Genomic DNA, 27,109 nt, shown 5'->3' with positions numbered 1-27,109 from the left:
AACTCAATGAAATGCAGCGGGCAGAATGGGGTAAAAACACACACACACCGCATAGCTGTTCCGCCTCAAAGTATTTGAGCGAGGACTGGAGTGTGGAGTCGATAGAGATGTTAATTGGATTTGTTCATGTCTCTTGTTTATTGGGGTAGTACATCACATCTACTCTCTGGAGAGGAGTACTGCTGTTTCATGTTTTGCTGATGGCATTTGGGGCAGTCCTGTATTTCACAACGATTAAGCAGCAGAATATTCCTGAAAAGGCATTCGCAAGCCCGCGTCCCTCTCAGGGATCACTTTCAACCAAACCTGTACAATTGCTAGGGAGCAAGTGCAACTGTGGATTTTTTTTGCCCCTCTTGATGACACTTTAAAGATTATAAAATACCTCACCTTGCCAGTCTGAGACTTGGCAGTTCTTCTGGGAAGTGGTGACCGCTGTCTCTTCCTCGCACGATTTTAAATCCCCCTCCCACCTTTTCTCACGTGATTTATTTTCGGATTCCTAATCTTAACCTGCTGTCGCTTCAAGGCGTCGTGAGGTTCCTCGCTTGGCGCTGGAGATGGAGGGTTATCTGTCGCTGTTGCTTTTCCTTGCCCGGTTGCTGGGCGCTGTAGAGCAGCGTGCTGATGTGAATGAGCTGCCCGGGGCTTGGCAGTCCAGCGGCGGCGGCGCTGCACCGGAGAAGGTGCGAGGCGAAGCGCTGCGTGCAGGTAAGCACCCGGAGGCACTACAGGAGGGTGGTTGGACGGGTTTGTGGATTCGGGAGCCGGGAGAAAACTGAGGAGATTGGAGGACTGGCTGAGGAGGGAAGAGAGGACTGGAAGGTGGGTCAGATAATCTGCTCTCTCACTTTTTTTTCGCGTTAATCCTCCTGGGGGTTTGGGAAACCCGTGTTTAACTTGTTGGCCCTGTCTCTTCGCCCCCCGCTTTCTCTCCTTCCCACCTCTTTCCGCCCTTCATTTTACTCTGTAGCTTTTGGCATCATGCGGCCAATGCACTAATTACCGAGCGCCCACTGAACTTAAATTAACTGTGTTCTAAATTCCATTTTTTCCAAATGAAATGTGTGAACACAGACTTGTTGCATACAATGGTGCGGCAATCTCATTCCTGGAACCTGCATGATGGGTGTTATCTGATCTGAGGTTGAACTGAACTGCTCAGTATCACTCATTTGTAGCAACACATTATATGAATTTCCGATCTTTACAGCTTTCTGTACACGCCTTTCTAATGTTTCGGTGCAAAAGTCTAAATACTTCCTATTAATGTGAATCAACAAAATGACAGTCTAGGTATGCATAACTAAAGCTTACGTTTTGTAATTCTCTATAGCTCGTGTATTTATTTCTCCACTTCTACCGTATTACGGACGATGTAAATTTGAATGTTTGTACGTTGGGAAATCAAAAGCTAAGATAGCAGTAACATCTCTGCAGTTCAAGTCTTCGTATAAATTGAGCTTTTTCTGCATGCTAATGCTAATCTGAGTGCTGCGCCTTTCTGACATGACACCATGGAGAATAGCTCTCACGCTATTTTTTTGCTGCTCAAGTATACTGTAGTGAAATAATTAAGACACCATTGCATGGTACTTTCTGTTTCCAACAGTTGAAATCAATAATTGTTTGAAGAATGCGCCAGAGGTGGGATGTGCTGTTTTTGAATGTTTGGAAAACAGCACCTGTGATCTGGATAATCCGTACAAGATCTGTAGCCTCCTTCTCCAGAATGCAGGAAGCTTTAACACACAGGTAATGGCTAGTTATTTTTAATGCTCAAGTCTTAAAATTGTGCAAATGTTTGTAATCATGCTAAATAAAAACCTCACGAACAGCAAGTGTTGTAAGTCTGAAACAAAAACATATTACTGGAAAGGGTCAGCAGGTCTGGCAGCAATTGTGGAGAGAAATCAAAGTTTACTCCTGGTCAAGTGACCCTTTCTTGCCTCTGATTTCTCTGGACAGATACTGCCAACCTGCTGAGCCTTTCCAACAATTTCTGTTTTTGTTTGTAATCATGCTGCTAGTCACCTACTCTTAAAATTTCTTATTGTATTTATTTCTAATATTCGGGACAGGAGCAGAAGTAGGCCATTCTGCCCATAAAGTCTGCTCTGCCGTAAATGAGAATCATATGGCATGGGAACGGCCCCTTCAGTCCAACTCATCCACACCGACCAAGTTTCTCAAATGAAATTAGTCCCATTTGCCTGCACCTGGCCTGTATCCTTCCAAACTTTTCCTATTCATACACTAATCCAAATGACTCCCAAATGTTGTAATAGTGTTTGCATCTACCACTTCCTCTGGCAGTTCATTCCACATTCATTCCATTCTCTTTTTGGAAGAAGTTGCCCCTCAGGCCCCTTTCAAATCTTTCTCCTCTCTCCTGAAAATTCTGCCCTCTAGTTTTGAATTCCCCAACCCTAGGGAAAAGACCTCTTTTCTATTCACGTTGTCTGTGCCCCTCATAATTTTATAAACATCTGTAAGTTCACTTCTCAGCCACCTCCTCTTCAGTGAAAGAAGTCCCAGCCTGTCCTTATAAATCAAGCCGTCTCATCATGGTCACATCCTTGCAAACCTTTTCTTCACCGTCTCCAATTTAATAATATCCTTCTTACAGCAGGGTGATGAGAACTGTATGCAATACTCCAAAAGTACTCCCACCTCCTAAACTCAATGGTCTGAGCAATGAAGGCAAATGTTCCAATTGCCCTTGTTCATCCGTCCAAAATGCAACAATGCATATTTATCTGAATTAAACATAGGTTCCCACTCCTCAGTCCTTTGGCCCAATTGATAAAGATCCCTTTGTAATCTTAGCTTTCCTCACTATCTACTATACCACCAATATTAGTGTCACCCAAAAACTTACTAACCATGCTTCCTATATTCACACCCAAATTGTTTCTATAAATGACAAACAATAATGGACCCAGAGATAATGGGAACTGCAGATGCTGGGGAATCCAAGATAATAAAGTGTGAAGCTGGATGAACACAGCAGGCCAAGCAGCATCTCAGGAGCACAAAAGCTGACATTTCGGGCCTAGACCCTTCTTCAGAGAGGGGGATGGGGTGAGAGTTCTGGAATAAATAGGGAGAGAGGGGGAGGCGGACCGAAGGTGGAGAGGAGAGAGGTCAGTCTAGGGAAGACGGACAGGTCAAGGAGGTGGGATGAGGTTAGTAGGTAGGAAATTGAGGTGCGGCTTGGGGTGGGAGGAAGGGATGGGTGAGAGGAAGAACAGGTTAGGGAGGCAGAGAGAGGCTGGGCTGGTTTTGGGATGCAGTTGGGGGAGGGGACGAACTGGGCTGGTTTTGGGATGTGGTGGGGGAAGGGGAGATTTTGAAACTGGTGAAGTCCACATTGATACCATTGGGCTGCAGGGTTCCCAAGCGGAATATGAGTTGCTGTTCCTGCAGCCTTCGGGTGGCATCATTGTGGCACTGCAGGAGGCCCACGATGGACATGTCATCTAAAGAATGGGAGGGGGAGTGGAAATGGTTTGCGACTGGGAGGTGCAGTTGTTTATTGCGAACCGAGCGGAGGAGTTCTGCAAAGCGGTCCCCAAGCCTCCGCTTGGTTTCCCCAAAGTAGAGGAAGCCAAACCGGGTACAATGGATACAGTATACCACATTGGCAGATGTGCAGGTGAACCTCTGCTTAATATTGAAAGTCATCTTGGGGCCTGGGATAGGGTGAGGGAGGAGGTGTGGGGGCAAGTGTAGCACTTCCTGCGGTTGCAGGGGAAGGTGCCGAGTGTGGTAGGGTTGGAGGGCAGTGCGGAGCTCTTTTGATTCCTCCCACTTCCTACAGACAAAGGGGGTGGCCATGGGCACCCACATGGGCCCCCGCTATGCCTGCCTCTTTGTAGGTTACGTGGAACAGTCCCTCTTCCGCACCTACACAGGCCCCAAACCCCACCTCTTTCTCCGTTACATTGATGACTGTATCGGCGCTACCTCTTACTCCCCAGAGGAGCTCGAACAGTTCATCCATTTCAGCAACACCTTCCACCCCAACCTCGAGTTCACCTGGGCCATCTCCAACACATCCCTCACCTTCTTAGACCTCTCAGTCTCCATCTCAGGCAACCAGCTTGTAACTGATCTCTATTTCAAGCCCACTGAGTCCCACAGCTACCTCGAATACACCACCTCCCACCCACCCTCCTGCAAAAATTCCATCCCCTATTCCCAATTCCTCCGCCTCCGCCGCATCTGCTCCCAGGATGAGGCATTCCACTCCCGCACATCCCAGATGTCCAAGTTCTTCAAGGACCGCAACTTTCCCCCCACAGTGGTCGAGAACGCCCTTGACCGCGTCTCCCGCGTTTCCCGCAACACATCCCTCACACCCCGCCCCCGCCAAAACCGCCCCAAGAGGATTCTCCTCGTTCTCACACACCACCCCACCAACCTCCAGATACAACGCATCATCCTCTGACACTTCCGCCATCTACAATCCGACACCACCACCCAAGACATTTTTCCATCCCCACCCTTGTCTGCCTTCCGGAGAGACCACTCTCTCAATGACTCCCTTGTTTGCTCCACACTGCCCTCCAACCCCACCACACCCGGCACCTTCTCCTGCAACCACAGGAAGTGCTACACTTGCCCCCACACCTCCTCCCTCACCCCCATCCCAGGCCCCAAGATGATTTTCCATATTAAGCAGAGGTTCACCTGCACATCTGCCAATGTGGTGTATTGTATCCATTGTATCCGGTGTGGCTTCCTCTACATTGGGGAAACCAAGCGGAGGCTTGGGGACTGCTTTGCATAACACCTCCGTTCGGTTTGCAATAAACAACGGAACCTCCCAGTCGTGAACCATTTCCACTCCCCCTCCCATTCTTTAGATGACAATCCATCATGGGCCTCCTGCAGTGCCACAATGATGCCACCCGAAGGTTGCAGGAACAGCAACTCCTATTCCGCTTGGGAACCCTGCAGCCCAATGGTATCAATATGGACTTCACCAGCTTCAAAATCTCCCCTTTCCCCACCGCATCCCAAAACCAGCCCAGGTTGCCCCCTCCCCCCACTGCATCCTAAAACCAGCCCAGCCTCTCTCTGCCTCCCTAACCTGTTCTTCCTCTCACCCATCCCTTCCTCCCACCCCAAGCCGCACCTCCATTTGCTACCTACTAACCTCATCCCATCCCCTTGACCTGTCCGTCTTCCCGGACTGACCTATCCCCTCTCCACCTATCTTCTTTTCTCTCCATCTTCGGTCTGCCTCCACCTCTCTCCCTATTTATTCCAGAACCCTCACCCCATCCCCCTCTCTGATGAAGGGTCCAGGCCCGAAACGTCAGCTTTTGTGCTCCTGAGATGCTGCTTGGCCTGCTGTGTTCATCCAGCTTCACACTTTATTATCTAATAATGGACCCAGCTTTGATCCCTGCAAAACACCACTGGTCACACAGGCCTCCAGTGTGGAAAATCAACCCTCCTCCTCCACCACCTTTGCCTGCCATCAGCTAATTTTGTATCCATTTGGCAAGATCTCCCTGAATCCCTTGTGATCTAACTTTACTAATCAGTCTCTTGTATGAAACCTTATCAAAGGCCTTACTAAAGTCCATATAGACAATGTCTACCACTCTGTCCTCATCTATTTTCTTGGTCACCCTCTCAAAAAAGACAACCAAGTTTGTGAGACATGAATTTCCATGCACAAAGTCATGTCAACTATCCCTAATCAATCTGTGCCTCTCCAAATGCATGTAAATCCTGTCTGTCAAAATTCCCTCCAATAACTTACCCAATACTGATGTCAGACTCGCTGGTCTTTTGTTCCCAGTTTTCTCTTTGCAGCCTTTCTTAAATAAAGCCACAACATTAGCCACCCTCAATTCTCCAGCATCTTACCCGTGGTTGTTAATGACACAAATATCTTTGTTGGGAGTCTGCAATTTCTTCCCTCTCTTCCCACCATGTCCTAGGATACACTTAATTGATTGTACAGTGGAGAAACTTTGTGCACAGTACAGGCAGATAATAGTAAGCAAGGATGTACAGATCAAAAAGACTTAGACAGAAGCGTCCTAGGTAGATTGCACAGGGCATGCATTGGATGAGATCAATATTAGCGAGATCAGCAGTACTTGAGGCTAGAGAGTCCATTCATCAGTCTGTTGGTGGGAAGAAGCTGTTCCTAAACCTGCTCCTGTGTGTGTTCAGGTTTCTGCACCTTCAGCTTGATGGAAGAGGTTGTAGGAGAGCATGACTGGGGGGCAATGGGTCTTTGATGTTGGCAGCCTTTCTGTGGCAGCGAGCCATGTAAATGGAGTCCATGGATGGAAGGGGTTGGCCTATGTGATGGTTTGGGCTGTGCATGCCACCTTTTGTATCTCTTATGATCCTGGGCAGAGCAGTTGCCATACCAGGCCGTTATGCGCCCAGACAGTATGCTTTCAATTGTGCATCGGTAGAAGTTGGTGAGGGTTCTTACGGACATGCCAAATTTACTGAGCTGCCTGAAGAAGAAGAGGCATGCTATGCCTTCTTGACCATTGCATCTATGTAGGAAGTCCAGGGCAGGTTGGTTATTGTCACTCTGAGGAACACTATGTTCTCCGCCTTCTCAACCTCAGTTCCGTTGTTGTAGATAGGAGCGTGTTCTCTTCCTTTCTTTCTGAAGTCAGCGATCAGTTTTTCAGTTTTGCCAGTGTTGAGGGAGGTGTTGATCACATTGGAAGACGTCACCAAGTCCTCTATCTCCATTGTCTAGTTTGAAACCTCACTGTTTGATATCCGTCCTACTACAGTGGTGTTGTCAGCAAACTTGTAGATGGTGTTAGTTAGGAATTTGGCAACACAGTCGTGGGTGTACAGGGAGTACAGTAGGAGGCTGAGGACACATCCTTGAGGGCCTCCAGTATTGGGTGTTATTGTGGAGGAGGTACAGTTACCTATCCTCACTGATAGCTTTCTGACTCACAGACTGCAGAGGATCCAGTTGCAGAGGGCAGCACCGAGACCAAGGTCTCACAGTTTTGAGATCAGTTGGAGGGAATAATGTTGTTGACTACAACTCCACCCTCAATGAGCAGGAGTGCGACGTAGGTGTCCGTGTTGTCCACATGTTGCAGGAATGAGTGTAAGACTAGGGATATGGCATCTGTTGTGGACCTGTTACATTGGTAGGCAAATTGTAGGGGTTCAAGGCAGGCTGGGAGATGGGAGTTGATGTGGGCCATGACCAGCCTCTCAAAGCACTTCATGATTATTGAGATCACAACCACTGGACAGTAGTCATTAAGGCACATTGCATGTGCTTTCTTAGGTACAGGGATGATCGTGTTCTTGAAGCAGGTGGAGACCTGTTGGAGGGAGAGATTGAAGATGCCGGTGAATACCTCTGTAAGTTGGTATGTACAGGATCTGAGTGCTCGACTGGGGAAGCCGTCCAGGCCTGTCACTTTTCTTTGGGTTGACTCCCAGGAAAATCGATCTGATGTCTGCATCAGTGACCGAGGGAAGTGATGTATCTGACCGAGGGAAGTGATGTATCTGGGGCTGTCGGGGAAGGCATTGCCACACCGCTGGAATTCTGCTCAAACCGAGCATAAGAAGCATTGAGTGTGTCAAGCAGGGATGTGTTTTTGTCTGCTAACTTACTCTGCTTCATTTTGTATCCTGTACTGTCTTTTTAGGCCTTGCCATAGACAGTGGGAGTCAGGTTGGTATGTCTGGGCCTCTAACTTGGTCTGATTCTGCCTCTTGGCCTCCGTGATGGCTTTGCGCAGATTATGTCTGTATTGGACTGTGTCATTCAACTTGAATGCTATGCGTCTGGCCTTTAGTAAGGAGTGGATTTCCTGCTTCATCGAAGGTTTACAGTTGGGGAACATTCAAATTGACTTCTTTGGTACACAGTCCTCCACAAGTTTTGTTAATGAAGCCCATGATGATGGTTGCATGCTCAACCAGGTTTTCCGCTGTACCCTTGAACATGGTCCAGTCCACTGATTCCAAGCTGTTCCAGAGACTGTCTTCCACAGCCTGGGACCAGCACTGTACTTCCTTTTGTGGAACATCCTCCAGTTTCAGTTCTGCTTGCCAGCTGGGTGGAGGAACACCACATTGTGATCTGATTTTCCGAAGTGTGGGCAGGGAATGGAGTGGTAAGCATCTTTAATGGTTGTGGGGCAGCGATCCAGAATGGTCAGCCTCCTGGTGGAGCAGGAGATGTGTTGGTGGTATTTTGGCATCACCCTCTTGAGGTTGGCTTAATTGAATTGCTGGCCACAATGAACAGGGACTTGGGGAATTTTGTCTCTGGCGTGTTTGTGGCGGTGTAAATCATGTCTAGGGCATTCTTCACATCCGCATGGGGTGGTATGTCGACTGCTGTCAGGATGGCTGAGGGGAAATCTCATGGCAGGTAGTAGGGCTCTGGAACTTTATCTAGTTTTAAGCTTTTTAAGATCTCCGGCACATCATCTTCTGTAATGTGGACTGTTTTTCAAGACAATAGTCTTTATTTCCCCGAGTTCTCCAGCTTCCATGTCTTTCTCCATGGTAAATACTGAAGTGAAATATAGTGTATCTTTCATCTCCTGTGTTTTCACTCATTGATCTTTAAGGGGCTGTATTCTCTCCCTAGTCGCTCTTTTTCCCTTAAAACACTTGCTGAAATTCTTTCCATTATCTTTAACCTCAACATGACTGAAATGATCATACTAGACTGCACTTTTCTTGCCTCATACCTATAACCCTGGATTTCCTTACTGTTTAGAAATCTATCTGCGCCACAAATACACTAATGACGCAAACTGGAATGAGCTGCCAGAGGAAGTGGTGGAGTTGAGTACAATTACAACAGTTAAAAGATATTTGGACAAGTATGTGGATAGAAAAAGTTTAAAGTGATATGGGCCAAATGCAGGCAAAAGTGATCAGTTCAGTTTAGGAAACCTGTGTTGGCTTGGTCAAGTTGGACTGAAGGGTCTTTTCCCGTGATCTATGGCTCTATAACTCTATGACTCTACAGTCTTCTGTGGAATTCTTTACCATAGATTAACCACATTCAACAATTTCCTCATCATCTCTGTTTTAACTGACAAGCCCATTTCTATGAGATTGTGCCCTCTGGCCCGAAAAGGGGAAAACAAACTTTCTGCATCTGTCCTGTCAAATCTTCTGAGAAATTATGTTTCAGTAAGGTCTCCTCTCATATTTTCATAAATTTCACTAGTTATGAGGCACTAAGTTATTCCCATCTGCTTTGATTTGGGTGTTTCAGAGGAATGTTCCTTTCAATTAATTTATGAAGCAACAGTAACATTAGGGGCTTTAATGTATTAACACACCCAAAGTGCTTTGCAAGACCATTTGGAAACAAAATGACACTGAGATACCTAATTAAGTATTAGTTTAGATGACCAAAAACTCAGAAAAAGAGTGGTTTTGAGTAGGGGTCTTAAAGGTGGCAAGATAGAAAGAGATGTAGGGTAGAGTTCGAGAGGTTATGGTGAAGGAATTTTCACCGATGGAAGGAGCCAGAAAAAGACTTCTTAGAGGGTTATGAGGATGGGGAAGATTATAGAAGAGAACAGTGAGGACTTGGAGAGATTTTGGAGCAAACAGGAGAATTTTAACATTCGAATGTTGCTTGACTAGAAGCCAGTGTCGGTTACCAAACATAGGTGTGACGGGGAAATCAAAACATTGGCTGTTTCCAGAGGAGTGAAGTATAACTGTTGGGCTAATGGGATCAAAGTGTGTGGGCAGAAAGTGGCAACAAAGTACTGAGTTGGATGAGCAGCCATGATCGCATTGAATGGTGGAATGGACTCCAAGGGCTAAACGGTCTTCTCCCGCTCCTGTTTTCTATGTTTCAACAAAACTTGTAGACAGGTAGTTCATAGCAGAATTTTTTGATGAATTCAAGTTTCTGGAGGGAGAATGTGAGAGGCCAGTTAGGAATGCGTTGGAATAGCAAATCTGGAGGCAAGAAAGACACAATTAAGGGTTTCAGCAGTGGATAAGTTGAGATAGGATGAGATAATGTTGCAGAGGTCAAAGTAGGCAATGGTGTGAATGTGTGGTTAAATGCTCATCCCACATTCAAATACAGCACAGACTGGCTTGATTTCAGACCATTTCCAGGTACGTGGGTAGAGCTTACAGCTTGGGGATAGAATTTGGAGCAGGGATCAAAGCTAATGGTTTCAGTCTTTGGCGTATTTAATTAGAGGAAAATTCTGCTCACCCTGAAATTGGATATTGAATAAGTAGTTTCATAATTTAATTGTAACGCAAGGGTTGAGGGAAATTGTGGTGAGGTAAATATTGGGATTCAGCAGCATACGTTTGAAAGCTAACACTTCTGGATAAAATCACTTAGGAGCTATATATATGAGAATGGAAAGGAGCTATGAATGGATCCATGAGGCACAGCAAAGGTAATAGTGCAGGAGGAATATAGAGCAGCACGACAACATTGGTTTAAATGACTGAACTAATTTCAAATACACAAGATATAGTCAACCTTCTCATCAATAGGAATGTTTCTGTTTTATGGTTGATGTTCTTAAGTATCAATCATGCAGAGACTGTTTAATGAATTCTGTGTCCAAAATTAAAAAATGAACTCTAATACTGCAATTCTATCTTTTAAAGTTTATAATAAATGTAATGAGTGCTTTTCCAGAAACCATAATTTTAAGCACAATTTTACCAGGTGAAGCATAATAAACTAATGATGGAGTGTGTAAATATAATCTCTTATTTGTCAGAAACACTTCAAATTCTCTCATGAATGTACAAATACTGGTTAACCTGAATCAAACAATGTGTGATTGGGCAGTTTGAAAACTGCGTTTTGCAGCAACCTTATTCTTGTTCCATCCCAAAACCAGTTTTTGGTCTTCAGAAGGTGTAATTAAGAAGCCTTGGCATATTTTCTTCATGGACTAGGAAATTAAATTTCACATTCTCTGTGGCTTAGCCTGGCACCATATGGTGGATTTTCCCATTGGAGCTTTGAAGGGCATAGCTCACTGTAATTGCCATTGTACTATTTTTCCTTCGACTGCAGGAAAGTTTAGCGTTTCAAGGCAAAGAAGGCTTTCATTTGTTTCACCTTTCCTGTGGATTAGTTTCAAACCCTCCTTTACTTGAAGAAAGAAAATCATGTATTATGTGTAAAATGGTTTTAATTTTGACACAGTGGCAAAATCCTGCAAAAATGTTCAAAATAAAAATAGAAGTATTCTGGCCTTTTGTCAGAACTTGAATTGGACCTGATTTTGTGTCTTGGGACTTCATCACTATCTGGGAGAGGTTAGACAGATCTAGTCTTTTTTTCTGACTGTCAGTTTGTATTTTAATCCAGGATCATGTCAACAGATTGTTATACTTTATACAGTTTAAGCAAGTAATATATAGCACTTCAGATCTTGTCAATTTCTTGTACGTAAAGGAGTTCAATAGTAGGACTTTTTGTTTCTCTTCTGTTATCAATGCAAAAGAATTCTACTTGTGGAATTTGTTTCCTCAATGCTTCTCCAAAAGCTGAAAAACTGAAGTTTCCCACTGTCTTGTAATTTTTTTATGATCTTCCTCTGGCTTGCCCTCTTAGCATTATTACATCTCTGTATCTCCTGTAAATCACTGTGCTACATAAACTTTACCCATAAACTCCCTCTTGAAGCTTGTTTGTGTGCATTTATCTGTGCTTCTACAGGAATGAGTAGATCCAGCTGTAACATTTGACACAGTGCCACCACAGTCAATGCTTTAATATTAAACTTTTGACAGCTGTTAACATAAACAAAAGTTTTATCCACATCTTGAATTAAATCTTATTTAAAGATTCCAGCTCTTTTGATAATTAAATGTGTGGTTCATTGCATTGTGCAAAGCTTTGTAAAATGTGAGGACCTAACAACAAGAGCTTCTCTCCATCTAAGTTGTCCAAAGTATAGTTCAATAGATCTATTTTTAATTTATTTAAATAATTGAACTTCCTAGTATGGGGGCCTAAGATACTAGAAAGAGCTGGTTGCCCCTTTAAATCTGTTCCACCATTCAGAAAGATAATAATTGTTCTGGAACTTTAATTCCATTTTCCTGCCTTCAATTTTTCCCACACACCTCAACCTTGGACTCCCTTGTAGATTAAAAATCTGTCTCACTCAGCCTTGAATATCTTTGACATCTCAATCTACTGCTGCCTGCAATAGGAAATTCCAAAGTTCTAATGACTGTCTGAGAGAAGAGGTTCCTTCTCAATTCTGCCTTTCAAACAATAGGGTCTCCCTTTTAACTTGTACCTCTAACTCTAAGTTCTCCACAAGGGGAAACATACTGTCAGCATCCAATTTTTCAAGGTGTCTCTGAATTTTGTTTGGTTCAATAAGATAACTTCTTGCGCTTCTAAATGCCAATGAAATTAGATCAAACCTGCTCAAGCTTTATTTGTAAAATAATCTCTTTAAGCGAGATACCGACTCAACTTGCTATGAATTGTTTCTAATGTAAGTGTATGCTTTATTTAATAAAGAGATTAAAATTATACACAGTGCCTAAGGTGTAGTCTCACCAATATAGCGTCATTAGAACATTGCCCTACTTTTGACTTCCCCTTGCAATAAAAGGCAACATTACTTTTGCCTTCTCAATGATTTGCTGCAGCTGTACACTAACATTTTTGAGTCGAAGAGCACCTCAGATTCTCTCTCACCACAGTTTTCTGTAGTGCCTCTCCATTTAAATAATATTATGTTTTTTTAATTTTTCCCATTAAAGTAGAAAAATTCACACATTCCCACATTATATATTGCATCTACCACATTTTGTCCACTCACTTAACCATATCCACTTGCAGACTCTTTGACCTGGATCTTGCGTGAGTTGAGAACTCTGTTAAAAATAACAGACAGGTCCAGATTCTGTGATTTCCTCCTCTAATCAAGGAGATTCTGATTTTTCAGGACTGCCTTTTAAGATTTTGGGTTGGCTTAGGTCACGTGCCTGTATCCAGCATTCCCAAACTGGCTTGTTCACTTGTGGAAAAAGGCATGTCCTACTCAACTGCAATTTTATGGATTTTTGGGTTATCAACCAAGTCTCATTTTGCGTTTTTACCTGAGAGACCTGAAAGCTATTAACCTATTAAAACTCCTGAGCTTCAAAGAGGCCATTACAAGATTCACGGTTCTGGCTTTTTAATCTATTTTGTGAATTGCACAGTTTTTATTTGATATTTAAGGTTGATAACCTCTCGCACTTCTAAATGCCAATGAAATCAGGTCAAACCTGCACATGCTTTATTCGTAAGACAATCTCTTTAAGCAAGAAACTGAGTCAACTTTCTTTGAACTGCCTCTGCTTACAGTTTCTGCTATCTATACTTTGAAACAGTCTGAATATTAGACTTTTTAATTGGGTTGTAGCAAAATTTGTCTAGTCCAGAATGTAAATTGGGAGCCACAGTCCTGCTTGACAACTCATGGTTCAAAATGCAGATAAGCAGGAAGTTGCTCTCCAGTCACAAGCCATTTGTTTCCTACTGTGTTGGTAACTGAAGAGACAACGAGCAGAGGTTCCATGTTTCCATGGGGAAAAAGAGCTTCCATGTTCTCAGATAGGACAATGAAGTTCTCTGCCTTCTGCATCAGCTCCCGGAAGGACATTAGTCAAGATGGTAAAGAAAGGTGAACTGAATAAACCCGCACATAGAATTTCTTTTCTCCTCCCTCCCAAAACCTATTCACACGCCAGAATGGGAGAAGTGGAGATCCCAAGCTGAAAGGAAAGTCTTCCTTGGTTCCGCATTCTTTTATGAAGTTTGCTGAGGCCAGCTCTATGTATGCCACCAGTGGCAAAAGCAAATTTGATGTTAGTTAAACTCAACTCTTTAGCTCCGTTTTGGTCCTCCCCTCATTCCTTGATGAACAAGACATGTCACTGTGTCTGTGGTTCTATCACAGTTTCTCCTCCTCCAGTGAAAAAGTAAATAAAGTAAAAGTAAAGTTTTGTTGGTTTTGCTTTTAAAAAAATGATTATATTGTGTTGACCTCTTCGTTCTGCAAAATTCTTTTTGTTTTCTTCATGCCTCTACTTTAATTTTTAATGTTGTGCCTAATATTTCAGAAATTTGTTCATTGGTTCCTTCTGAGAAAAGATATGGTGTGACCCCCTTATCTGACAAGGTTGTACATTCCTGAATAGAAAAATACCTCTTTCTTTAAGAAAATCAAAACTAATGAATAAATTGTTTTACCATTATTTTGCACATCCAGTTGACAGTCCAGGATACGCTGCTTCCGTGTAGTAGGTGAATGAGACTGGAAGTGGTATTGGTATGAAGAGGCATTAGTGAGTAGTGGGGGTTGACTTGACAGGAATGAGTGACAATGAGTTGAGGGGCATAGCCTGGCTATGGAGGATGTGTGAGGATGCATGACTTCATGTGGCCCATCAGGGGTGTTGGGTGGTAGGCGGGGTTTGGAGATTGTGGGGATTCAAAGAGTGAAGCCTCAAGCCCCTTGCCTGTTTTATTTTAGTTGGGATGAAGTCCCACAGTGCTGAGGTAGGCCTGTTAATTAACACACTAACATCTAGGCACCCTCCTGGCTGCGTGCTACCTCTTTCCTGGCCCATCTTGCTCAACCACAACTTGCCTCCCAACGATGAAGATCACATCTTTGTAACTTTCTGCTGAGACAGTCGTAAAAGTCAGGAATTTTTCCATCTCCTATTGCCTGCCTTGATGAAAATCCAGGCCTTTGCGTCCTCCTCAAGCTTGCTTTCCAATCTATCTCTGCATTGTCAGCTAATTGGGTTACAATATATTGTTGGAATTGGTGTGAGTGTATCATTTACAGAAAACTTCCAAAACTAGATAGATAGCAACGTTCAATTCTGCCCCGTGACAGCGAGAGATTTATCACAAGTTGTTCGATAGCTCTCTCAACTGTTCAGGGGTCACTGAAGAGCAACTCTGGGGTTACGTGTCACAGCACCGCAAGAGACCATGCAGCCTGCTCTGTCTACTTAAGCAAGCATTACTGAGTGGCAATCTTCTATATTTTCTTTGTAAACTTGCACATTATCTCTATCTGAATAATCATCGAATGCCCTGAATCTTAAATCTTAAATCCCTCAGTTAAACCTGCCTCCATCACACTTTAAGGCAGTCTGTTCCAGACCCTAACTATTCGCTGCATGAAGAGTTACTTTTCTTACATCACCTTTGCTTCCTTTGCACATCGCTATAAATCTACGGCCTTTCAATTGTATTGCTTTTATGATTGGGAAAAGCTTTTCCTCATCTACTGCATCCAGTCTGCTCATGATTTTGTAAACCTGTTTAAAAAAAATCTCCTCCCATCTCTTTTCTCTTCGTGGAGAACAGTTCCAACTTATTCAATTTTTACTCATAACTTTCTCATTAACTTTCTAAGTTCCTCATTCCTGGAACCATTTGGGTAATTCGCTTCTACATTGTTTCCATTGCATTTGCACCTCTCCTATAATGTGGCATCCGAAATTGTAAATAGCACTGCAGCTGAACTCTTACAAGTATCTTACGCAAGGTCGATTATTGCCTCCTTGCTTTAGTACTCCTTGTCCCAGTTCAGCAACACATAAACTTTCAAAGTCTAATTTTGTCAAATCTTAACTCCTAATTTGCCACCCACTCCTTCCTCTGATTTTGATCATTCAATTATCAGTGGCAATTATCGGTATTTACAATATACATTAATGATATAGGCGAAGGCATTAAAAGTAATATTAGCAAATTTGCTGATGACACAAAGCTGGGTGTCAATGTGAAATGTGAGGAGGATGTTGTGAGAATACAGGGTGACTTGGACAGGCTAAGTGAGTGGATGGATGCTTGGCAGATGCAGTTTAATGTGGATAAATGTGTGGCTATCCACTTTGGCAAGAACAGGAAGGCAGATTACTATCTCAATGGAGTCAAGTTAGGTAAAGGGGAAGCACAACGAGATCTGGGTGTTCTTGTACATCAGTCAATGAAAGCAAGCATGCAGGTACAGCAGGCAGTGAAGAAAGCTAATAGCATGCTGGCCTTCATAACAAGAGAAATTGAGTATAGGAGCAAAGAGGTCCTTCTGCAGCTGTACAGGGCCCTGGTGAGACCGCACCTGGAGTATTGTGTGCAGTTTTGGTCTCCAAATTTGAGGAAGGACGTTCTGGCTATTGAGGGAGTGCAGCGTAGGTTCACGAGGTCAATTCCTGGAATGGCGGGACTATCATATGTTGAAAGATTGGTGCGACTGGGCTTGTATACACTTGAGTTTAGAAGGATGAGAGGGGATCTGATTGAGGTGTATAAGATTATTAAGGGATAGGACAATGTGGAGGCAGGACGTATGTTTCTGTTGATGGGGGAGTCCAGAACCAGAGGACACAGTTTTAAAAATAAGAGGTAGGCCATTTAGAACAGAGTCGAGGAGCAACTCTTCACCCAGAGAGTGGTGGACATATGGAATGCTCTGCCCCAGAAGGCAGTGGAGGCCAAGACTCTGGATAGTTTCAAGAAAGAGATGGATAGAGCTCTTAAAGATAGTGGAATCAAGGGTTATGGGGATAAAGCAGGAATAGGATACTGCTTGTGGATGATCAGCCATGATCATAATGAATGGTGGTGCTGGCTCGAAGGGCCGAATGGCCTACTCCAGCACCTATTGTCTATGCCTTCAGTGTTCTAGGCACAAAAGAAAAATGTTATTTCTAAAATTTTTAAACCTCCCCTCGCCACTTTAAGACTCTGTTTAGAAACCAATGCTGTGACCAAGCTTTCAGTCATCTGTTCTAATATCTTCTGTGACATTTGGAACAGTTCCATTATAGTGAAGGTTCTGTATAAATTGTTCTGAAACAGATCTGAAGCCTGAACTGGTTCTTTCTCCACAGGTACTGCCAGACATGCTAAGTATTTCCAGCATACTGTGCTTTGCATCTGTCTATTTTTCAGCTTAAATATGGTAAGGTACTGTGTCTAGACAAGTTGCTTTTGCTGGGAACTGGCACGACCAATTGGGCTGAATTACCTCCCTCTATGCTGCAACCGTTCTAAGCTTTTTGTTGAGCTGCTAGTTACTGGGAATTGTGTAGGTGTGTAATCCCCCAGGTTGTTTGTGTGAAAGGAGACTTATTTCAGAGTAGAACGGAGCTGGAAATACTAACATAAGACTCTGCACAATAAATTCTATTGAAACGTGGTAGACAGCACTGGGATAACCTTCAAGCAGATGCTACGTTTCCTATCTTTAAATCCATTGCAGCCTATAGAAATGCTGTCAGAGGAATGAAGTGAGAGGAACATTTTGGGTGTCTTTCAAATTCTTTCCTGCCCCTATTTGAGAAAGTGATTAGCGTTTAGAAAGGTATGTTGATCCAAGGCTGAAATTGACACTAAGGATTCAGGATTACTTTGTCATTCTGTTCTTTTTCATTAAACTTTAATTTTTCCACACTATGAATCAAAATATACTTACCTTTCCTCCTTTCTCCCCCCAACCCCCAACGTTCTCACACTCTCTTTCACTCTGTCTCTCTCACACTGTCTGCTCTAAAAGTACCTAAAGCCTGAAGAAAGCCAGTTTATTTTCCCTTGCCAGTAAGCTGTGTTTATTGAACTAGCTACTAAGAGACTTTGCAGTTAATGTACCAATCACATTTCCCTCCTGTGAAGAAATAAAATGAACCTGGAGATTAAAGAATAGAAAATCCATGCAAACAACAGGAATATCTCAATGAATCCTGTGGACCGAGTCCATTAACTGCTTCCCGGATTTTTTTCCTTCCACTTCGAGGAAATGTCATCTATTTTTGTTGTGTATTAGCTTTTTAGAAACAGATTAGAATTTTAACTCGTAGCATTATATTGCAACAGATCATAGTTGTGTACACGTAGATAGAATCTATTCTTTCATAATAAATTGTACTTGCTGGTCCATGTTTTTCGTTAACCTGGATCTATCAGGGGTACATTGGGGGCTTTATGTACTTTGTACTTTTTAAATACTGTAATGACTCCAGGACTATCAGAGCTTGGGTTCCAATACGCTACTCCAGCAAGGTGTGACATGCCCGAATATCTTTGCACCAAAGCAGCTTAAAGAAAATCCAAGTCTGCACTGATGATTGATTAAATCTGGAATGAAGGCTATTTTGTGGACAGTGTCAAGACTGTAGAAATTTGATCTCAATTCTTCTCTTGTGCAAGTTTAGCCAGTTTTGGGTGAATTGTGTTGGAAAACAACACAACCTGACAGGAATGTCTACTTGTGGTTTAGTAATAGTCATTCAAACGGTAGAAGGTGCAATGATTTATTTTGTTGTATAATTTGGTGCACTTGTTCTCACTCTTTTTATGTCTCCTTCCAGGGAAAGCAATTTATCAAAGATTTCCTTAAGTGTAATGCAGTTGGAATTAAATCCAGATTCAGCTGCAGTATTCGAAGATGTCTTGCAATACAGCAGATCCTTTCTGAATTGCAAGAGACTTGTTACCAGAAGAATGACATCTGTGCTGTAGCGAATGATAATGCTGATGCTTTTGCGGAAATGATTGATGTACACAATATGTTATCAAATAGGTGGGTATGTATTGAGTTGCCTGGCTTGGTTTTTCACCTTCTCCTCTACCATTGTTAAGTAGGCAGAAAAACTCTGAACATCATCAGGACACAGGAATGTAATTGTACTTCTTAGATGAGTAATATTGCATTAGATTTTCTTGCAGTTAAATTTTAATTTTGTATTTACAAAGTCTCTTGCATTTTTGAGTTTTATTTTGGTAGAATTGATTGTTGATATTTTTCCCATATCTTTGTCACCATTAGTTTTTGATCAGTTTAGTTTGCATTTTGCAGGAAACATTTCACTATTAGGGTGTACTATCTGAAAACATTGGCAAGAGTAGAAAAAGGGAATAATGTAACTTAAAATTTCAGGTTTGGACTAGAGAAGCTTTCATTGAGAAGATTTGACAATTGATTTGTTTTTCTTCCTCTAGCACTCCGCTCTGTGATGTGATCTATAACTGTTTTTTCCCTTAGAATGAGTAGTTCATTCAGCCCTACAAGTCTGCCATATGCCTCATTGAAATCATCATTGACCTGTGAAGTGCTATTTGTGTTAGTCCCTTTGCTTCGTGCCCATTTATAATTTAGATAACAACCTGAGTTAAAATTCACAGTTGAGCAGCACAAACTGCCAAGTGTGGAAGCATTCCAATTTCTACTCTCCTTGTATGTTTCTAACTTTGTTCCTGAAAATGCCTGTCATTTTAAAATTATGAACCAGTCTTCAAATCATAACACCATCTAGACTTAGAACTATACTGCTGTTCCTTCGCTGGTGCTGGGTCAGAATCCTGAGTGCTGGGAAATATCTGCATGACCTACAGTGGTTCAAGAACTCGGCACCACGTTCACACAGGAAATTTGTGATGGACAATAAAATGCTGGCCTAGCCAGTCACACGTACTCATCCTTTGAAAATAACTAATTTTTATTTTCAAAAACAATCTACCCTCAGTTCCCTGGAAATACTGTCTTAGTTGTTATGACGTTGTGGGAAGAAACACTAAGATATTCAAGAAGAAGCATTCAGAATCATAACTCCACATCCTGTTGAAATGTGTATTCCTTTTTGTTTCTTCTATGTTCCCTCCACTGGTATATTGGTATATAGTAGCATTAAGTGAACAAACTGCATAATGCAATTTTCAGTGCCATGCAATTTTGTAGTTGCTGTTTGTATATAAATATTCTAGTTGTCCTACATGGCAGCCAATCTAAATCCAATACCTTATTACCAATATTTGAGCCAACCAATTTGTGCATTTCTGTAGCATAACCTGTATCCCTTGTAGTGTAGTGCCTTGTAATTTCAATTCTTTAGATCTGGTATGATATGTTGTGTGCGTGAATGCATTGTTGAAAACATTGGGCTTGTCTGAGTAAGCTGAGCTTTGATCAAGACACCGTTCCAAGAATCCCTGTGTTGAGAATTTGCTGATATAGTTTTGCCATTAACTTGAAATGGCAGTGCTAGTGGAAAAGAAGATCTTTGGACTTACTGGGTGAATCTTGTGGAGGCAGTCCATCAGTGGACTGAACAACCAGCATAAGACATACATTGCCTTTTCCAAGGAAGGCTTGCTGAATTACGTGCCAACTGGTCGCCGGCAAGGTCAGTAGTGGACATTTGCCCGAACTAAAGACCTCAGGGACTGTTGGCCGATAAGAGGCTTGTAGCTCCTACGCTCAGCAGCGCCAGGGAGGATGCTGCTGGAGGGGATCCCTGGAGTCCCAAAATTATGAAGGACCTAGAACAGAGGTAAGAAGTTTGGAGGGGCATTGCATTTATCAAGTAGTGGTCACAGGGAGAGGAAAAACCAGGGGAGGGAGCCAATAAGAAGTCAAGGTTAGAAGGTCCCACCTGGCAACCCCTATGTTTGCCCTGCCCCTTGTTTAAGCACTGATTACATTTTGATCACAGAGATAATCTCCCCTTCCCTGTACCCACCAGGTGCCAAGCTGCCAGCTTGAGTCGGTCAGCTGGCCTTGGTAACAGGCTTGCTTGCAGCTCCGTGCTTGTGGACAGTGGTCCTCAGTTGGCCACTTAAGAACCTTGATTTATAACTGAATGCAAGGTCAACTATGCCACTGCCCAACTTGGACTTGATTCTGATGAATGTGAAAAGGTGGCAAAGATTCAGCCCACCAACATCCGACCTAATTTCATGCCCTTCCTGCTTTAGGACCACGACCTCTGCAATCTGCATGTCCTGCCCTTAGGGTGTGGTGAGTTTGTTGTGAGGGTTACATTTTAATTGAGTCAGAGATAAACTGATTGAGACCCCAACATTTTGTGCATTTGCCCTAATTTTAAGTTTATATTCATCCATTCGTGTGTGAAATCCAAAAAATAAACCTGCCGGACTTCTCAGGTGTGACGGATTCCTTATTCAAAGGCTCTTGTATCCTCATTGAGGGACCTGGCAAAGGGAAGTGGTGCCATTCCCTGCCCTTGCAGCCCACAGTCTCTGTGGTCCTGACTGCCCGATGGGTATAGTGCAAACAGTTGCCATCACCTTCCCAGTACTCTGAGCAATGAGAAGGTTGGGAACTTTAAATATCTAGGACTTTTGTCTGTAGGGCCCATGATCTTGGGTTAGACTTGGTACTGACCAGTTGCCAGTTTAATTGGCACTTAATTCAGCAAGTCTTCCCAAAAAAAAGACAGCACAGTGCATTCCAGTTGGCAGTCAAGTCCCCTGTCAGCTTCATTAAATAGTGGCTGTTACATATCTATTGAAAAAGACTGAATATTTTGATAGGACTTGAAAGAAAAGGAGATTACATATTAATGTAAAATTGTGTCTTTTTTAAACAGGGTGTACTTAAAATTTGTAAAGGTGCTATTTGACTGTGATACTAATATTGCTAATAGCATAAGGAGAAGTATACAAACTCGGCTTGGTCCAACCCTTGATATTTTAAGGAGAATGATTCAAGATGATTCCTGTAGAATAATAGAGAAAGCAACATTACTTGGTAAAAATCGAACACCAGGATCTACTGTGAAGCCTGAGAAGATCAGTAGAAAAGGGAGAAGCCTTGGATTAGACAACCTTACATCTAGAGATGAATACTGGAAACAGAAAACTGAAAAACCTGTACATAGATTTCCATAATTGTGCATCGATTTCTGCATTTAATGCTAAATGTACAGTTTGGTGCTACTCATAGCTTGATTGATAAAATGCTGGTTTATTACAGCACCTTTTAGTTACCTTATTTCCCAAGTCAGGCATTAATCATTGCTGTTATACACGATAGTTTTGGTACTAAACACAGTTTCAGCCTTTTAGCAAGGAGACCGTAAAGAATAATACACCATGTAGAGCATAATAGTGTTTTAAAGACCATTTCACAACTGGATAATCAGAATATTCCTGTGATGTTAAGTAACACTTGATGGTTAATTATTTACTGAAATATATCAATCTTCCTTGCAATGGTTGAGAAACTTAAAAATGAAGCCTCAATCACAGTGTAAAATTGATTTTCTTCCTGTAAAAGCTGTATCTGTAAACATCTAGTTCTTTTAACTATTCTGTGCAAATCACTAATTTTCTATATGTATAGAGCTGGAAAAGATGTAAATAGTTGTACAATGATTGATTTTTTTTGTGCATGTACTTTTTTATTAAACATATTTAATTGCTTTTGTTTTTATTTCCTTGTTACAGCCCTGTTTCCAGTTGCAATATAGTTTCATTTTCTCCCTTTTTTGGGTGTCTTATTTCATCACTTGATACTGCTTATTATTCACCTTGACAAGGAGGTTGTATGAAAAAAAGGCCTAGTGTCTATGTTTGGACTCAGTTTATCATCTTCCTTATTCTGTATTTTGGTAAGCTTGCGGATAGGATTAGTATTATTCCACATTTTGTAACCTGTTCTCTGTATATACCTGTGTTGTATGATTTTGCTCTAAAATATTTCCTCTGCTAGTCATTACTTCCTGGCTAGGTGGTAAACAAACCAACTAAGGAGGGTGTGGCTTGAATGCAGTGTGCTGCTTGAATGTAGTAAACATTAGTTGAAGCTAGTTATAGTGCTCATTGATTTTTGTGTTAATGTAGTTGGGTCAAATATTGCAGAATGTATGCCTTCTAGCTAAATTGTTTATAAAATGTAATGTCCCCTCAATAGCTAAAACATATTTTAGATTCGGCATGCACTACTGTAACATTCACTAATAAGAGAGCTTCTGTTAAATGATGATTAATTCCAGCAAATTATTGAAACTAGGTGCAACTAGTGAACAAAATCATATGGCCCCTTTAGCCAGCTGTGTTCTTCATTTTCTAGACAAGGACACATTTATTTTGATATGAATTGTTGAGTGTCAGATTTTTGAAATCCTGCTTGTAAGCCTTGAGTTGTCTTTTTTCCATCCAAAAAATTATTTCATTAATTTCCCTTTACAAGTACTTTACTACTTTTGGCCACTTGCATTAGCCATGATCCTATTTTCTAACTGCCTGAGGTGGAACGCCATTGGGCTATGAATAAGAGTGAGAGCAGTGTGATCTTAATGTTCTCAAATATTCAATTTCTGCAGGTGCCATTATATAATCAGTAACGGAAAGTCTTCTTTTTTCAAATTTTGTCTTTTTCTGGAATAACCCAATTATAGTTTCCTGACTGAGGACACATAAATGGGTCAAACAATAATCCTGCTGATCTGTTTGTTTGACTTTGGTACTTGGTGGTAATATGCCAAACGATTCATCTTGGAATCAGTTCATCAACCAATATAATTGTCTCTTGACAAATGGCAAAATGAGTGTATTTTTAATTGTGCATATTTTCTATGTTCCTTTTCCATTTGAGATCTTTCAGCAAAGCGCTACTGCTGTTATAAGCTCCCATTAACCATCAGATGTGTAGGATTCCAAGTAACTTGGCATCTCTCTTGATCCTTGATGCCAATTAACATTTGTCTGGGACAGGAACATTCAGTACCCAGCTGGTATTAAATGTTTCAGTCTCGCATGCCCCAATTTGAGATGAAGGTCAATGAGCATGCCAAGTGTTTATTGATGGGGGCTCATTGCTATCCACCAAGTGAATCTATTTTGTTGGATGCACACAAGTGTTTCTCCAAGAGGTTGCAAGAAGTTACAATATCTTAAAGTAGGAGCACCACTATTTACCCAAACTTGAAGTTTGCAAAACTCCTCAGTTTTTTTTTCTAATTTGTAAATGCTGGTAGCATGCTAAATATGGGAAACGTTAAGCTAGCTTGTGTTTGATTGCAATGCTTATGCCAGCTATTTAATGTTTCTTGTTTAAAAGTAAAACAGACCTTGTATGCAAAATATTCCAACATAATTTTTAGCAGCTTATCCAAGCATTTTTAAATCTGCTTTCTCTGCTAAACCTGTTTACCTATTGTGTTTGACCCTTCTGCATTTTAACTATTTTAAAACTTTAAAAAGCCCCATCTTCTGTGAAATAGTTTAACCACATAATCCGGAAGGTAAACCAAGCTGGAACCTAAATAATTTCAATTTAATGTATTGCTAGTTAAATGCAGTGTGTTGGATCAGTTTCTGGTGATAAAATGTGACATTATGCTTTACTGTATTTAAGCACAAGGGATTCCATTAGAGGTTCATTTACCATTTTTGCTGCTCAGCTTCTGATTATTCTCCAATCTGGATTAAAATTCTAATATAGTATTGCAGAACTGTGTTCCATACACTCCCAGGGCTCTAATTAAACAGTTCTAATAAAGCTACACAAATGACATATAGCGAGGTAGAAAATTGCCTAGGTATGATCTTTTCACAAAGTCAACCAATTATAATCTCAATAGTCTACTCTCTACATTATTGAAGTTAGTTATTTAGATTAAGACTGCTTTGATCTACACGTCATTACAGCATTCATTTAAATATAGACAAAAACTGAATTCCAGAGCTAAATGATTGCTTTAGATGAAGGCATCATTTGAATGTGTAGCAGCATAAGATCCAGGTGAAACTGAAGTCAATGGAGGTGAGAGAAGCTTTTCACTGGCTGGAATCATAACTCACAAGATGATGATTGTGGCAATTGGTGGCCAGTCATCACTATCAGTGGTGCAGAATCTTCAAGTTGATACTGTAAGGTCAATAATCTTAGCTGCTTTCTCAATGACCCTCCCTCTATCATAACATCAGAATGAGAGTGCTCACTGATGATTGCAGAGTGTTACAACTAATAAAATCTTGTTTTTTTGTCTCCATGTGTGTTGTGGAAACTAGTACATGGGAAGATTGTAACGTTCATTGCAGCATTAATTTTTTGCCTAGGAGCAGAGCGAGGATGCTGTTGTTTTAAGGGCTCATTAAAATGAATTCAAAGGCTCATAAATAGCAAGCAGTTTTGTCAATGACAGAATCAAAGAAGGTGACTACTGTTTATTGGCTCCAGGGAGTTGATGCAAACAATGGTCCATAGATAAGTGAATTTTGTTCTAAGCAGCCAGAGCGTTAGAATTGTGTCAGTGATTTGTTGCTGGTTCTCATAGGGTACAATGCACACAGTCAGTCAGCACAGCTAGAACAGAAGTATAAGAAATCTGGCTCTGGGAGATTAGGGAAATTCATGGCCAGCTCTGTGAACCTAGCTAACAAATTGTGAAGCTCGATGAACACAGCAGGCCAAGCAGCATCAGGATGCTTGGTCTGCTGTGCTCATCTAGCTTCACACTTTGTTATCTCGGATTCTCCAGCATCTGCAGTTCCCATTATCTCTGTGAACCTAGCTGTTTGTTTAAAAATATTAAAAATAATGTAAATAATTAGGTACTTGTGAGGAATTTCAGGAATTTGGCAAATGTAATCTTGAGAGAAGAGATTGAACTACTAAAGAACGAACATGTTTTTTGAGGAGATTCAGAGGCTAAATCTTGGAAGTGAAGACTTGATATGGTTTAAGAGGAATGTAACATTTTAACGAGATTTGGTGACCCACAATATCACTAACAATTTGACTGACAGGTTCTTGAGAAATCCATCTGTCTTCTCTGCACATGCTATTTAATGGACTCTCTAGGGTGTTTGACCACAGTTCTTCTAATAACTTACACTTACCTCATGTTAATTCTGAATGTTAGAGTATAAGTTGTAAATATTGAAGATTGTTTTACTTTTCTAAATTTGTATAGTAAAGTTTTTTTTTGTTCAAACGCTGAAATCTTGTGATTTTATTCCCTCAGTTCCCTGCGATTTGAAACATACTTTATTTTAAGCAAGTAAAAGTCCCCAGACAGACTGTAACACAAATTTTGGAAGTTGTAATTGGGAAAATAACATGATCCATTTGCAGCACCTCCAGTATTGTAGCAATCTGATAATAATCAGAAAGATCTGGAAAACATTCAAATTTGAGTTAAAAGGAGGCAAGTAATATTTTGCGCTTGGCAATGCCCACCTCAGTCGTGATATTCAATATCAAGATCAAGTTCAAGTTCTGCACACTGACCCATCAATGTGCTGGAGCCATCATTGACCAGAAATGTAACGGCAACAATTGCATTACAACTGTAGTTCAATGGAAAGGTAGTGATTAGATGTTCTATAGCACCTGACTCCCCCAACTCCTTCCATCATTGACAAGACTAAAATTAGTAATGTGATGGATTTCCTCTTTCCTGGCTGAGTGTAGCCTTCAAGGACACTGAGGAAGCTCAGCACCATGCAGATCAAACACCCTGTGGAATTGGTAACCCATTCATCACCTTAACCCTGCACTTGCAGAAAAGCCCTATATTTGTATAGGCACCATCTGCAATTTCTCAAGCCTTTTAATAGCCCTTTCCAAAGTTGTGCTCTTTACCACTTAAGAGCACAAAGACAATTGGTGCATGAGCGCTCAATATTTGTTGGTACTCCTGTCATGTTAATGATAATGGACAATCAATCACTTTTCAGAGATTGATTAAAACTGTGGATTAGTTTACTTAAAACAGTAAAAGTTATAAATTATAAAGCAGACATTACAGCAAACCAACTGACTTCTGTATTAAGTGCCAGGCAGAGTTTCAGCATTGTAAACACACAGTGCATGGACTCGTCTCATAAGTGAATCCTTTTAAAAGCAACAACCATGCACAACACCTTCCAAGTCATGTTATCAACCTGACCTGATGTGGAGGTGCAGGAGTTGGACTGGGGCGGATAAAGACCAAAGTCATGCGTCACCAGGTTATAGGCCAACAGATTTATTTTAAATCACAAGCTTTCAGTGTGCCACTGTTTTGTCAGGTAAATGGAGTTACACTCCATTAGCTTGTGACTTCACATTGACCTGTTGGTCTACAACCTGACGACATTCCTTCATAGTTGTTGGGTCAAAATAATGGAATTCCATGAATAACAGCAAAGTGGGAGTACCCGTATGACATGAATTTTAGACATTTTAAAATGCCTCTTTATCACTATCATCTCAAGAGCTATCATGGATAGGTAGTAAATAATGGCCTTGTCACATCCCAGGAAGCTGTTATTTTAAGTCACTTTGTGTATCATCAAAAA

The 27,109-nt window shown here is 41.5% G+C and overlaps 1 protein-coding gene across 1 annotated transcript; it reads left to right on the top strand.

Moving 5' to 3' along the window:
* The first annotated feature begins 436 nt into the window (after positions 1-436).
* LOC125456414 (stanniocalcin-like) lies at positions 437-25,661 on the top strand. The gene is made up of 4 exons (XM_048539489.2): positions 437-711; positions 1,613-1,755; positions 18,391-18,602; positions 21,409-25,661. The coding sequence occupies exons 1-4, from the start codon at positions 561-563 to the stop codon at positions 21,707-21,709; spliced, it is 807 nt and encodes a 268-aa protein (XP_048395446.1). The 5' UTR covers positions 437-560; the 3' UTR covers positions 21,710-25,661.
* Positions 25,662-27,109: the final 1,448 nt, after the last annotated feature.

The sequence above is a fragment of the Stegostoma tigrinum genome, chromosome 1 (genome assembly GCF_030684315.1).
Source record: "Stegostoma tigrinum isolate sSteTig4 chromosome 1, sSteTig4.hap1, whole genome shotgun sequence".
In the NCBI taxonomy this organism is placed as follows: Eukaryota; Metazoa; Chordata; class Chondrichthyes; order Orectolobiformes; family Stegostomatidae; genus Stegostoma; species Stegostoma tigrinum.
This window is presented reverse-complemented; position numbering and strand designations above follow the sequence as displayed.

What these genes read in the sequence shown, in the direction of transcription:
- LOC125456414 (XM_048539489.2), top strand. Translation starts at nt 561, where the DNA reads ATGGAGGGTTATCTGTCGCTGTTGCTTTTCCTTGCCCGGTTGCTGGGC. An exon ending in AGGCGAAGCGCTGCGTGCAG is followed by an intron (nt 712 to 1,612) that starts GTAAGCACCCGG and finishes TGTTTCCAACAG; the next exon opens with TTGAAATCAATAATTGTTTG. An exon ending in CAGGAAGCTTTAACACACAG is followed by an intron (nt 1,756 to 18,390) that starts GTAATGGCTAGT and finishes GTCTCCTTCCAG; the next exon opens with GGAAAGCAATTTATCAAAGA.